The 15,242-nt window shown below is 44.4% G+C and overlaps 1 protein-coding gene across 1 annotated transcript; it reads left to right on the top strand.

Annotated features, from left to right (window-relative positions):
* Nucleotides 1-10,228: 10,228 nt before the first annotated feature.
* On the top strand, nucleotides 10,229-13,544 carry LOC134575931 (uncharacterized; the record flags this gene model as incomplete). The annotated part of the gene is made up of 2 exons (XM_063435398.1): nucleotides 10,229-12,337; nucleotides 12,738-13,544. Coding segments are annotated over 2 exons (2,916 nt in total), but the record flags the coding sequence as incomplete, so codon positions are not given.
* Between the last annotated feature and the right edge of the window lie 1,698 nt (nucleotides 13,545-15,242).

The raw sequence follows: 15,242 nt of genomic DNA, 5'->3' as shown, positions 1-15,242 counted from the left end.
CAGTGGGTGCTTATTGCTGGCGAGACACTTAATACACATCCTAACTATCAATATGTCTCGAAATCATATTAAAATGGTCAGTAATTCCATGGCCTTCCAGCCATTTAAAATGAAAAAAAATGTCACCTCTATTAGGCAATAGACAAAAGTATAAGCATTTTGTTTTGTAATCAAAAGGTTTATTGAGATTTTTTCTTAACAAGACAAAAGTTCCTAGCAGAGAGTATCAGTAACATGTATTTCAAGAAATGGATGGGTTCCCCCATGAGTGGAGTATAAACATTTTTAAAAGCAGGTCTTTGTTTTCTTTGGCATAAACAATAAGTACTTCCTGTCATTACATTACATATTGTCATTGTATAGTGCACTGAATCTTTAGCATGCTGTAGTGTTGACATGTACAGTTGAAAAGTTTAATAAAGTGCCACGAGGCATAATCACCCAACAGCGAAAAATAGCAAAACACATTAGAGTTTGTAAAAGAAAAAAAATATATATTATGTGGTTTCTTTCACCAGAGCCTCAGATTAGAGAAGACTCATTTGTATACCTCAAGGATGTGCCTAGGGGATAATTAAGCAGATCTATTAAATATTCATTCTAGTTCGTTAATTAATTTTTGTGCCTCTGCTTAAATGTTTCCTGTAAACCATGGTTTAACTCATGTAAGTAGGCACTAAAAATATATAGTCACTCCTTTTCTGCATGTATGGTTGTACCTTTAATTTAAATAAAGTATTTGGTCTGGGATCAACAAAGGAATCTTCAAAAAAAAAATCCTAAAAGTCCAATAGCAAAGTCTCTGTTAGTATTTATGCGTCAGTGAAGTTCTAACGTAAATCAGATATGACATTGATCAAAACTGAACATGATCAAGTTTAGGTGATGCAGAGATGCTTGTTGTGGGCACAGATACTACATACAAAAAAAAAGACATTTTGGAAATTAACTGAAGAGCTGGTGTCAAGGTTGTCACAGATATTGATTGATAAATGCTTTCTTATCTATTTTCATATTAACAAATTATAAAGGGGAGAGAAACATCAAACCTCAGACTGGATACAACCTGTCATGTGAACAATTGCATATTATATATATGTAATCAGAACTCAGTGTGTATTTCATGTAATTGTCAGGATTGCATGTCTCTTACCTGAGCCACTGGCATTGTCTACAACACTGCACTCTTGCGTTCCACGGGTTCATAGGGGCAACTGAATTCAAATCCGAATGGCGAATTTGCAAGACCGAATTTGGGTTTGAATGTTGATTTCACCGGACAACTTCGTAACATAATTATGACGTTTTCAAACCGTCTAAAAAGGTTTTCTATCACCCACGAGTCATAAGGAATTCCACTATGACGTGAAAATTAAGCACTGCCTATATATACTGACCTCTCCCACTCCATGTTGCCCTGTTGTTGATCTTGAAGCAAATGCGTGTGTTCCTTGTGTATCCTTTTTCTGGTATCTGATATTGAATATTTATACGTTTCTCCTGATCACTGAACTTTTTTGACCTTTGCTAGTTTATTTTTTAAATTCTTTATTTTTGAGTGCAGTTATTGACAGAACAACTTGCCTAGCCACAACAGCCATGGCAAAAACTTTATAGGTCACAAGCATGTGGCAGTAGAACAAATGCACATTTTTTAAAGTTATAGAACAAGTGGTTTCCGAAGTGCAACGTTACAATATTATGTAGGTCAGTCTGTCTAGGAGCGAGAGTAACTAGGTGGTAACTGTGATGTCTCTAGACAAGGGACTGTTAACTATTGATTTATAGCGTAACTTCCTCACGGGTCGGGCACAGGTAGTCTGTAGCTTAGTCAAGAGTGGTAGATAGGGGTGTCTAGTCTGGGTACACTTCCGTGTTGTCCTTGTTGGTAGTGGCCCGGTTGTGCATTCCTAAAGTGTGGCGTCCCCAGTTTATTCACCCGAGTAGCCCGGTCCCGTGTATAGAGGTGTGCTCATAAATTATCGTGCTCATGTCAGGCTGAGGGAGTGGTTGCATATAGTGCGGGATCTGAGCCTAATTGCCCAAGATGTAGGTTGTGCGATAATTAGTGTATGCATGCGAGTTTAGAGCCCCTGACCAAGGGGGTTGCGGGGGGGAACAAACGGCGTTATGGATGCGAGATCCCATGCCGCCGCCGGTGCTCCCGAGGTGGGGGGGACGTTCGGGTGTGGCAGCCCCAGGGTCTCCAGGAAGGTCGACGCTTCCGCCACGGAGGGCCGATTATGCACAGTCTCGCCTTGAGTCACAGTCAGGGAGCCGTTCAGCCCCCATCGGTAGGTCAGTCCTGCTGCACGGAGCTGTGTTGTAACCGGGCCGAATGTCTTGCGGAGAAGAAGCGTGGGCCGTGTCAGGTCCTGGTAGAATGTAAGGATCGAGTTTTTAAAGGTGAGGGGTGTTCTACCTCTTAGTGCTGACATGATCTGGAGTTTGTCAGGTAGGGAGATGCAGCGGAGGATGACATCATGTGCCGCATTGGGCTGGAGGTGAGAGGGGCTTGGAAGACGGTACACACTGTCAATTGCTACCTTCTTAGCCACTGCGTGTGGCAGGATTGTGGCCAGCCGTCTCCTGATATAGTGGGGTAACTCCTCCACTGTAGTCGTTGCGGGGATGCCCCTTATCTTGACGTGAGTACGTCTCTGGCGGTCTTCCAGTGTGGTAAGTTTAAATGATATTGATTGTTGTTGAGTTTGAAGTATTGTTATAGAGTCCTTCACTGTAGACAGGTGGGATTGTACCTCTGTTAAGGCAGTTTCAGTGGTTTTGACTCTCTCCGATACTGCCCGGACCTCTTGTTTAAGGATGGCCGAGTCTGCTGCAAGTAATTTGTGTATTTCGGCTAAGAGGAGTTTTAGGACCTTTTTGGTTGTCGGCGCTGAGTCGTCAGCGGATTCCTGTGACCCGGCTTGTGTTGCTGATGAGTGTCTCGAGCCTTCGGGCTCGTTATGGTACTGTGTAGGACCTTGATCCCTGTCGGGAGTGTCGCCTGCGGCAGAGGGCCTAGGTTATGCAGGCCTATGGAACATGGCTCCTATGTCCCTGCCATCCGTTGGGGCGTGTGTCTTTTGGGAGCGCCGACCCATGCCCGGCACTGTTGTTGGCGATGCAAGCGGTGCTTGGGTATAAGGCGTCTCGGCCCTGGTCTGTGCGTTGCCTCCTAGGAGACTCTCTAGGCTTTGCAGCGTGCAGTAGGCCCCGGTTTTGTGTTTCCGTCGGGCTGACTTTGTTGGTTGAAAGAAAGGCATCTATCGGTTCTGCCTGCTCTGCGGAACCTGGTCGCGTTTGTGTGGTAGCTGGATTGGGCTCGGTTCTGCAGATATCTTCTGGATTAGGTTTGTATTTTAGGGAGCTTTGAGAAATGGCGTCTGGTCAGGACGATTGGTAAGCCCCGCCCCCTGACCTTTGCTAGTTTAATCCATATATCTCCATCCTTGACCTCAGCATTCTCTCTGACACTTTTACCGTTAGTCCATCCATGGTAAGGACCATTACATGGAAAGTCTATTGTTGTTACGTTTAGGTTCCTCCAAGTTCTTGACAGTATAACAGTGATATTTGTGTGTAATATTTGACTAATTTAATTTGTATATATATTTTAAATTGTATTTGTAGAACACCTTCATTCAGTAAACTCTCTAGTTGTTCCATCAACTCCCTTTGCTCTTTGAACTGCAACCACAATAATTTCAAGACATATTTGGCACTCTCTTAGCCCCAATCCATCTGCCTTCTTCTGTACTTCATAGACAAAGGAAGTTGTAAACACAAAGATGCAGAGTTTGTAAAGACCAACACAAGTTCAATAAATTTATTTTCCACACTTTCTCAAGAAGAAAACTTAATGAAAACTGTGTTCTTACATTGTCATTACTGGCAATATGGGAACCAGGTATAAAAATTGGACCAGATATGAAAATTATAATTTTGAAGAAATGTATGCTTCAACACTTCTTAGGTTTCTCAAATTCAGAATAACAAAATAATATAGATCTTTAACAACGGCGCAGGTAGTGCCAACAATACACATCAGACTGGTGAGGTATTGTGTGTGTGTGTGTGTGTGTATATGTAAAGGACAATTACAAGAAAACTTACAGGAACGATAGGTTGAAGAGGACCCTGCTCAAACAAGCTTACAGTCTATAGGAGGTGGGGTATAAAACACATTAGGACAGGAAATAGCAATTAAATAAGCAGAGCTGGACTAGAGAGTAAAGTGCTGCCCTTTAGAAGAGAGCAAGAGACAGGTATGTGAGGTAGAGGTTACTCTGGGAGGCCATAAGCTCTTCTAAAGACATGGGTTTTAAGAGACTTCTTGACGATTGAAGACAAATGGAGAGTCTGATGGCGGTAGGCATGCTATTCCATAGGAAGGGAGCCGCCCGTGAGAAGTCCTGCAAGCGTGAGTTGGCTGTACGGGTGCGAGCAGCAGACAGGAGAAGGTCACAGGGAGAGCAGAGAGACCGAAAGGGGAATACCTATGGATCTGTGAAGAGGGGTTATTATAGGTATTTATAGGTATGATTTAGCACTTTGAATTGACTCCTATAGGATACTTTGAATTGACTCCTATAGGATACAGTAAGCCAATGTAAGGACTGACAGAGGGGTGAGGTGTGAGAGAACAGACTAGAGAGGAAAATCAGTCTGGCGGCAGCATTCATTACAAACTGTAGTGGGGCAATACGGCTTTTAGTAAGACCAATTAGGAGAGGGTTACAATAATCCATGCAGGAAATTACTAGAGCATGGACAACTCCCTGGTAGCATCTTACGTAAAAAAGGGGCGGATGCGGGTTATGTTTTTAAGATGGAATCTACAGGAAATGGCAACATATGGATGTGAGGCTCAAATGTGAGGCCAGAATCAAGTATGACGCCAAGACAGCGCGCTTGCAAGGATGGACTGATGTGGATACCACTAACTTGAAGGGATAGCGAAAGAGGAGGATCAGTATTAGGAGGAGGAAACACAAGCAGCTCAGATTTAGAGGGATTGAGTTTCAGAAAGCAGGAGGACATCCAGTCAGAGATGGAAGAAAGGCAAGCAGTGACACGTTGCAGGACAGCAGGGAAGAGGCCAGGGAGGAGTGATATATCAGGGTGTCATCAGCGTACAGGTGGTAGTAAATGAGGTAATAAGTTTGCCAAGAGAGTCAGTATAAAGAGAAAATAAAAAAGGACCATGGACAGAGCCTTGGGGGGACTCCAACCGAGACAGGACGAGAGGAGGAGGTATCATTAGAAAAGGAGACACTGAATTAGCGTTGGGAGAGAAAAGAGGAAAACCATGAGAGGACAGAGTCACAGAGACCTAGTGATTGAAGAGTTTGAAGAAGGAGAGCATGATCAACAGTGTCAGTCAGCAGAGAGGTCAAGAAGAATTAGTATGGAGTAGTGGCCTTTGAATTTAGCTGCGATTAGGTCATTAGTAACTTTGATAAGGGCAGTCTCAGTAGAGTGGAGAGGGCGGAAGCCAGATTGAAGAGGGTCAAGGAGAGAGTTGGAATTGAGGAAGTGAGACATACAGGTAAAGACAAGTCTTTCCAGGAGCTTTGAGGAAAAAGGGAGCAGGGAAATGGGACGATAGTTAGAGGGGGAGGACGGGTCAAGATACTTTTTTTCAGGATAGGTACTACGGTGGCATGTTTGAGGTCAGCAGAGGCAATGCCAGGAGAGAGAGCTGTTGAAGATTGTATTGTTTTATTTCCTGTTAGTTGGAGAGCATTTTCGATCCATCTGTTATGATAACCCCTTATGTTAGGTAGGTACTGTTCTCTTGTGTGACCGATATTTATACTAACCACTCTACTTTCTTTGCAAATGCCAAGAATCTTATAGATTCACTGCAATCAAATCAATTAAACCCTGGTTTAATACTTATATGTATTAATAAAGAAATTAGAACATTACTTTTGGGATTGTGGAAGTCCCTGTAAACCAATACTATTTATAATCAGAGAAAATTTGTTGCGTCTACAGATATCGGCTGGTTAGATTATCAGACCACCTTACCAGTAAGTGTGTGGGCAAAACACTGAATGATATATATCCTGCCTCTGCCTACTTCAAATTCTCTTATTTGAGTTTATAACAAAATAGATTACAGATTGTGTGATGTAGTTACAATGAAGGTGAGCAGGAGAACCACCTGTAGGAAAGTTTTCCTGTCTCCAGATCTTCACCTGTCAATCAATTCTTGGCATACATGCTATGCTTTCAGCAGAGCTCATAATGCTAGTAAATACATGATACAGAGTGGGGACAATACTTCCGTTAGCAATTCCTAAAGCACAGTGTTAAGAGGAAGTTAATGATCTTTAAAGGACCACTATAGTGCCAGGAAAACATACTCGTTTTCCTGGCACTATAGTGCCCTTGTGGTGGAATCTCGGTAAAAATAAATTTAGTAGGCCGAGATTACCACGTGGCATGTGTACGTGCATATGCTGACTTATCGATCAGTTGGTTGCACGAGGCAAGATACGATCAGTAGTGTACGGAGCATGTGCAAGAATACAGGATATAGTATTCCCCTCCTCCATTGTGCTGGACAGGCCATGCGGTCAAGCAGGAAGTTAATTCTTATTTGTATTGATTGGTCAAGAGAATGTGCGGGTGGAGCTTAATATGGGAGGCGTTATGTGCCTATATAAGGAGCCTGCACTATTGTCCGGGGCTCAGAACTTGCTGTATTTTGGTGACATTAGTCCCTCTGAGTCCCGATCGGTGATCCAATAAAGAATCTCTTCCTTCCTGAAGAAACCTGTGTCCATCTCTCTGTGCTTGGCTTCCGTCAGTTTCTCCGGTATCATTTGGTGCATTGGCCGGGAAGCTCATCGTTCAACGGTAGCTGAGAGGCAGAGGCGTGAGACGGTCTATCTTTGCCCACGTTCTCTACGGCTGCACCCCTGAACTTCTGCGTGGACCTCCCTTCGTCTCGGCGCCACTGGTCTGTTGTCCAGGAGATCATCGGCCTTTACGTAAGAAGTGCTGGGGTGTCCCCGTCGATGAGTGTGAACTCAGGTTCAGGAACGAGGAGGTAAGACAACTGCTGTTTTAGACGGCAGACCCACTAGGGGTATACCGATTGTGCGGTAGGCCCATAAGGGGTTTGAATTGTGTATGGAATCTGCCCCCTCTGTCGGAGGGAAGGAGCGAAGGCGCACCGCTCAATCGAACGCTCTTTAGTAAGACCGTTTGATTTGGTTAGTCAGGCGGGGTTCTGGTGTAAATAGCCCTAGCCGGACACCGGTGTCTTGTCTAGACTAGCGTTCTAGGGTGTATATTTTGTTCGCTAGGTCGGAGGGACCGGGAGACTAAGCGGTGTCTGTGTAAATTCGGTTCGCTAGCTCTCAACCTATCTTGGCTAAGTGGGAAGGCGTGTAAATTTGGAACCCACTAGATTTTTGATAGTAATCGACTAAGAGGCGTCTGTGTAAATTCGGTCCTCTAGCTCGCTATATGTGGTGCTTGGGCAGTGTGGCTAACCAAAACGGATGTAGATAGTTTTAGGTAGTCCATCAAGGTACTGGCCAATAGTTTAGTTGGGAATTGTAAATGTGTTAAATATTGTTTAGTAAAGTGTATATCTTGTTAGATAGCGCGAGCTCAGCCGTCTAGCGAGAGTGTTAATAGTGTGTTGCTGTATCATAGTGCACGGTACAATAACCCTGTATATTTACTGACACTGTATATAAGTACTAATCACTGTCGTCCATTGCATGTTTAACACCATAACCACTAATAATTGTATTGTGACCTTAAATTGTGCTTTGACCTATGCTAACCGTACTGTAACCGCTATTTGTAAAAGACGATGTTACTGGGGTGTGTTATAGACGGGTAATTCATATATAGAGAATTATAGCGTGGGTGACTGTATAGTTTCGCCAAAGGGCATAATATTGATTATCTAGTGACTGGTGTAACAGCTGTGTGTGTACGGGAATTCCCTGAGTGTTTATTGTGTTATTGTGTACGTTTCACTTGGTAACCAGAGGAAACGGGTGTGACTGTTGAATAGTACGCGTGCATAGTATTCGTTGTCAACGACGTTCCATTGATAAGTATGGGCGCGTCGGAGTCAACGATTCCGGATCCCTTAGGTTGTATGGTAAAGAATTTTAAAAAGGGATTCAAAACATGTGATTTTGGGGTTAAAATGTCTCCTGTACGTTTGGTCACTTTGTGCACTAGGGAGTGGCCTACTTTGGTTGTGGCATGGCCGCCACGTGGTAGTTTGGATCCAACCCTGATACAGCGTGTACACGTGGCTGTGTCAGGTAGGCCTGAACTTTACGGACAGTTTCCATATATTGATTGTTGGAGACAGGCCGTAAACGACTCGCCAAAATGGATTCAGATATGCCACGAGGAGCAATGTCGCCTCATGGTAGCCAGGACTTGTTTGTCCACTAGGACTGTAGTTAGGCCCATTTTGGACACGCCCCCTGAGTCCGAGATCCCTTTGCCGCCCCCTTACTTCCCTACAGGAAGAGGTGACGCGAGTGCAGGAAGTTCTATACCCCACCCCTCATTGCCCTCATCCACTTCCGCTTCCTCCTCCAGTACAGAATCCACCCCCCCTCGTATTAAACCTCCCCTTCCGGAACCAGAACCAACCCCCGTTAGATCTAAATATCCTGATTTGGCGCCACTTCAAACTTCCGGTCAAGCTTCTTCTAGGTCGGCTGGGAGTATTCTATTTACTAACTTTTCCCAAAATCAAGCTCCCACATCCTCATGCCCTATTTCCCCCCGACTGGAACCCATAACTGACGCCCCTTCACGTAGCCCTATACTAACCAGACAACTGACCGGTACCCAACAACTTAAGCATTATCAGATGCCTCTTCGTCTGAATCCCGGGTCAGCCTATATCGATGCTGCAGGTCAAATGGCACATGCTGACCCAGTCTTCGTATATGTCCCGTTCACGACTACCGATCTCTTGAATTGGAAGACCCACAATTCCTCGTACACTGAGAAACCACAAGCTATGACCGATCTGTTCACCTCGATAGTTCAGACACATAATCCGACATGGGCTGATTGCCAGCAGTTATTAATGACTTTGTTTAATAATGAGGAAAGGACAAGGATTAATCAAGCGGCCATTAAAGCGCTAGAGGATAGAGCCCGTGCTTTGAATCAAGCCAATCCAGCAGCATGGGCCGCAACACATTATCCTAACACCGATCCCGACTGGAATGTAAATGGTGCAGATATGGTTCAACTCAGAGGCTATAGAGACGCTATAATTGCTGGCATGAAAGCCGGAGGGAAGAAAGCCATTAATATGTCGAAGACAGTTGAGGTGATTCAGAAAAGTGATGAAGCGCCCAGTGTCTTTTATGACTGATTATTGGAGGCATACCGCTTGTATACCCCCTTTAATCCGGAAGACACAGATAATTCCCGAATGGTGAACTCCGCCTTTGTCAGCCAAGCTTACGGAGATATTAAGCGCAAGCTACAAAAGTTAGAAGGGTTTGCAGGAATGTCTATCACCCAACTAATGGAGGTAGCGAATAAAGTATACATGAACAGGGAAACAGAGACTAAGAAAGAGGAAGAGCGCAAGATGCGTAGAAAGGCAGATATGCTAACGGTAGCGATCGCAGGCGTAGATAGACGGGGCCCAGATAGAGGCGATAGTAAGTGGAATGAGGAACCTCTGAGTAGAAATCAGTGCGCATACTGTAGGGAAGAAGGGCATTGGAGGAGTGAGTGTCCGCGAAGAGAACAGTATGAGAGAGACAGACCTAGGACAGGTTATGGAAACTTTAGAGGCAGAGCGAGAGGTAGAGGAGGCCCCGGAGGGAGCAATGGTAATAGAGGGAGTAATGGGAACAGAGGAAGTGTGAGGGAAGATAGGTACTATCCAGCAGCGCAAAGGTCCCGCGATAGAGAAGGTAGGGACTTTGTAGGATTGGCTGACACGGTCATGGAGGACTATTGATACCGACCGGGCTCCATCCCCCTTGGTCGAGCGGAGCCTATGGTCGATGTATCAATAGGGGGAAAAAGGAGTGCGTTCATGATCGACACTGGTGCTGAACATTCGGTGGTGACTGACCTAGTTGCTCCTCCATCTGGAAGAACTATTACTGTAATAGGAGCAACTGGAAGAAGTGCTGCAAAACCGGTTCTTAAAAGTCGACTCTGTACATTGGGAGGCCACGTAGTAAAACATCAATTCCTTTATATGCCTGAATGTCCAGTCCAATTGCTGGGACGTGATATGCTATCTAAGTTACAAGCGCAGATTACGTTCCTACCAAATGGAACAACATCCTTAAAGTTTAATGGACCTTCAGGTATTATGACATTATCCGTACCAAAGGAAGAAGAGTGGCGACTTTATACAGCGTTGACTAGCCAAAACCCTAGGAGTGATGAGTCCTTATTCAACATACCAGGAGTTTGGGCAGAGAACAACCCACCAGGACTGGCCCGCAATATTCCACCTATTAAAATCGAACTAAAACTTGGGGTTTATCCAGTAAGCCTAAGACAATATCACATCCCGCAGAAGGCTAAGAAGAACATCCAATCTTATCTGGATAAGTTCATACGGTATGGTATCCTAAAATTCTGTACTTCCCCCTGGAACACCCCATTGCTGCCTGTTCAAAAGCCCGGTACAGATGAGTATCGACCTGTGCAGGACTTGAGAGCAGTCAATGATGCGGTTGTTAGTATACATCCAGTTGTGCCCAATCCATATAACCTGCTTGCTTTAATTCCGGGCGGGGCTACTTACTTTACAGTCCTAGACCTCAAAGATGCCTTCTTTTGCCTCCGAATTGCCGCAGAAAGTCAATGTATCTTCGCTTTCCAATGGGAAAACGCTGTAACGGGCTCAAAACGCCAAATGACCTGGACAAGACTGCCCCAAGGGTTTAAAAATTCACCTACCCTATTTGGTTCAGTTCTAAGTCAAGATCTACTGGATTTCGAGTCCATCCCAGGAGAGTGTGTATTGTTACAATATGTAGATGACTTGTTGATAGCAGCAGTTACAAAGGAAATATGTCAGCAAGCGACGCACGATCTACTACACATTCTCTGGAAGGCAGGATACAAGGTGTCTAGAAAGAAGGCTCAGTTGTGTTTGCCAACTGTCAAATATCTGGGATTCCATATCTCTGAAGGTCAAAGAATTATGGGGCCAGAGAGAAAAGAAGCTGTGTGCCAAATACCGATACCCAAGAATAGAAGACAAGTGCGAGAATTCTTGGGGGCAGCAGGCTTTTGTAGGATATGGATTCCCAGCTACGCGATACTGGCAAAACCTCTGTATGCAGCTATCAAAGGTACAGAGCACGACCCCTTCTTATGGACTCAAGAACAGCAAACGGCATTTGAAGATGTGAAGAAGGCTTTGATGAGTGCCCCAGCATTAGGTCTACCTGATCACACACGACCATTCTACCTGTATGTACATGAGCAAAGAAGAATGGCTGTGGGAGTGTTGACACAGTACTTGGGATCATGGCAAAGACCTGTTGCCTACATGTCTAAGCAACTGGATGCAGTGGCCAGCGGACTTCCACCTTGTCTAAGAGCCGTAGCTGCAGCCGCCCTGCTAGTAGCTGAAGCCGATAAACTCACTCTGGGTCAAGAACTTTATGTACGAGTCCCACATGCAGTACAGACGTTGTTGGATTACAAAGGAAATCATTGGTTTAGTAACAGCCGTATGACCAAGTATCAAGCAATGTTGTGTGAAAACCCAAGAGTGCATTTAGAAACTGTAAACACCTTAAATCCAGCTACCCTTTTGCCACAACCTACTGAAAGTCAACATGATTGTTTGGAAGTAATGGATGAAGTATTTTCAAGTAGACCCGATCTTCGTGATTTTCCCATCCAGAACCCCGATGTTCAATATTACACCGACGGCAGTAGTTATGTGAAAGAAGGGATCCGCTATGCAGGATATGCAGTAACAACAATAGACAAGGTGATAGAAGCTCGGCCACTGGCAAAAGGAACATCAGCACAAAAGGCAGAATTGATAGCACTGACACGAGCGTTACAATTGGCTGAAGGTTTAAGAGTGAACATCTACACGGACTCCAAGTATGCGTTTTTAACCACTCATGCCCACGGAGCTGTGTATAAAGAAAGAGGACTATTGAATTCAGAAGGCAAAGAAATCAAGTACGCAGCCGAAATCCTACAACTATTGGAAGCAGTGTGGGAGCCGAAAGAAGTCGGTATTATACATTGTCGAGCGCATCTGAGAGGAGATGGTGATGTAACCAAAGGAAATCGGATGGCAGACAGTACAGCTAAGCGTGCCGCTGAATCGGGAAGACAGGAGTATGTGGGGCATATAGCTGCTTATACCAACTCCACTGTCTCAATGGACTCCCGTTTATACAGCTCAAGAAGAGGAGTGGTTAAAGACTGAACCTGGAAAGTATTTGGAGAACAAATGGTATCAGTTAGAAGATGGAAGAATAGTCATTCCAGCATCACTAGCGGTAGAAATTGTCCAAAACTATCACAACGGGACACATTCTGGGAGAGACAGCACAGAAGAATCTCTCAGAAAACATTTCTACATACCAAGATTGTCCAACTTGACTCAGGCCATTGTACGAAGATGTGTAACGTGTGCTAAAAATAATGCAAGGCAAGGACCAGTAAAGCCACCAGGAGTCCAGTTTATGGGGGGACTCCCCATGTCCGATTTACAAATTGACTATACAGTAATGCCTAAATCGGGTGGACATCGCTACCTGCTGGTGGTTGTGTGTACCTATTCAGGCTGGGTAGAAGCATGTCCTACTCGTACAGAGAAAGCAGGAGAAGTTGTGAGATTCCTGCTACGAGAAATAATACCCCGATATGGACTACCCTGCTCTATAGGATCGGACAATGGTCCAGCTTTTGTTCATCAGTGCCTACAACAACTGACTCATATGCTTGGTATAAAGTGGAGGCTTCATGCGGCATATAGACCCCAGAGTTCTGGTAAGGTAGAGAGAATGAATAGAACTATTAAGAATCAGTTGGCTAAAATGTGTCAGGAAACCCAACTTAAGTGGAACGTTCTCTTGCCCATAGCTCTATTGCGAATCCGCAGTACACCTACCAGAAGGATGGGCCTCTCTCCTTTTGAAATCATGTATGGGCGACCACCTCCCGTACTTGGTAACCTAAGGGGGGATTTGAGTCAGTTGGGAGAAGGAATTACCCGGCAGCAGGTTGTAGAGTTGGGTAAGACTATGGAGGAGGTACAGAAATGGGTACAAGATAGATTACCTGTGAATATTTATCCCCCAGTTCATAGTTACCACCCAGGAGACCAAGTGTGGATTAAAGAGTGGAATAATGTACCGTTAGGGCCCAAGTGGAGAGGTCCTTATGTTGTTCTTTTGTCTACCCCTACAGCGATAAAAGTAGCCGAAGTGACTCCGTGGATACATCTCTCCAGGGTTAAACCAGCAGCAGTCGATTCTTGGCAAGTTACAGCAGATCCAGAGAATCCCTGCAAGATCCGATTAAAGCGCACGACTCAGTCGGAGTGACGAGGAACTTTGTGGATTACAAAATTTTATTGTTTCAGAGATTTGGTAAGTGAGTGAGAAGGCCATAATAAAGCCTGTCCGCTCACCGACGTATAGTGTATAAGCCAGGAAAAGTCCCGAAGGGACCCCTGTAAAGACGAGCAGAACTCCATTCCCTGCAGCCCTTACATCCTGGAAGCTGAGGTGCCTTCGCACGGACGAAGACTGAGGATGACGACGAAAGATGTGTTTATGATAATGTTTTTATATGTGTATTTTTATATTCAGGAAGGTAGAGGTACCGACACTCCTAGTTGTGAGGTATGCATTAAGACTACAAGAACAGGTAACCATATTTCCCAAACCCTAATTTGGCATTCACAATACGAGTGTAAAGGAGATGTATCAAGATGTAGATACCTAAATATAGAATATAGTGTGTGCCATTTAGGAGTAGGAGAACCTAGGTGCTTCAGTCCAGAGTATCAACCTCGTACAATTTGGTTGACTCTCAGGAATGGAGATCCTCAGGGGACCCTAATTAATAAGACGGTATTAGAATCCGTACATTCTTCGGGTATTCTGCTATTTGATGCGTGTAAGGCGATATCAAGTGGTAGAAAGCCGTGGAATGTATGTGGGGATCTTAGATGGGAGAGGACGTATGGGTCTAACGATAAATATATTTGTCCCAGTAGTAAAAATAAATATGTGAGTCCTAGATGCCCAAATAGAGATTATAACTTTTGCCCATATTGGTCTTGTGTGGGGTGGGCAACTTGGGGACAGACAGTAGACGAGGACATGATTGTGACTAAGTTGCCTACCAGCCCATATTGTAAGTCTATGGAATGCAATCCAGTCCATATACTTATAAATAACCCCGACAAGTTCTTAGATAAATATGGTAATTAATTTGGGTTTCAAATATATGGGACGGGTTTAGATCCTGGGACAGTATTGTTTATAGGGATAGAGACTGATACGGTATCCTCCCAGACTCATCAAGTATACCATTCCTTTTATGAAGAGATGAACATAGATAATAAGATCCCCCATAATGCTAAAAACCTGTTTATTGATTTAGCCGAGAGTATTGCCGGTAGTCTTAATGTTACCAACTGCTATGTGTGTGGAGGTACTAACATGGGAGACCAATGGCCTTGGGAAGCAAAGGAGGTAATGTCCGGTTCTGAGGCAGTTGACCAATTAATATCTACACAAGCCGATTATCATATGAGTGTTAGAGGTAAATCTGAGTGGAGATTAAAGACCTCCATCATAGGTTATGTTTGCATAGCAAGGAAAGGAATGATGTATAATACTTCTGTAGGAGAATTAACTTGTCTAGGGCAAAAAGCTTATGATGATGATACAAAGAATACAACTTGGTGGTCGGCTTCAAATGTCTCAGAACCATCTAACCTGTTTGCTAGATATGCCAATTTAAAGGATGTATGGTTTGACCTATCCATCACATCTACCTGGAGAGCCCCAGCAAATTTGTACTGGATCTGTGGTAAGAAAGCCTATTCGGAGTTGCCACAGGACTGGGAAGGGGCATGTGTGTTGGGTATGCTCAAACCATCCTTCTTCTTGTTACCTATTGAAACAGGTGAGACTTTAGGTGTTAAAGTGTATGATGTGAATCATAGGAAGAAAAGGGGACCCATAGAGATAGGCGCCTGGGAAGAT

Source organism: Pelobates fuscus, chromosome 1, assembly GCF_036172605.1.
Source record: "Pelobates fuscus isolate aPelFus1 chromosome 1, aPelFus1.pri, whole genome shotgun sequence".
NCBI lineage: Eukaryota > Metazoa > Chordata > Amphibia > Anura > Pelobatidae > Pelobates > Pelobates fuscus.
The sequence above is the reverse complement of the archived record's forward strand: the minus strand, read 5'-3'. Positions and strand labels throughout refer to the sequence as shown.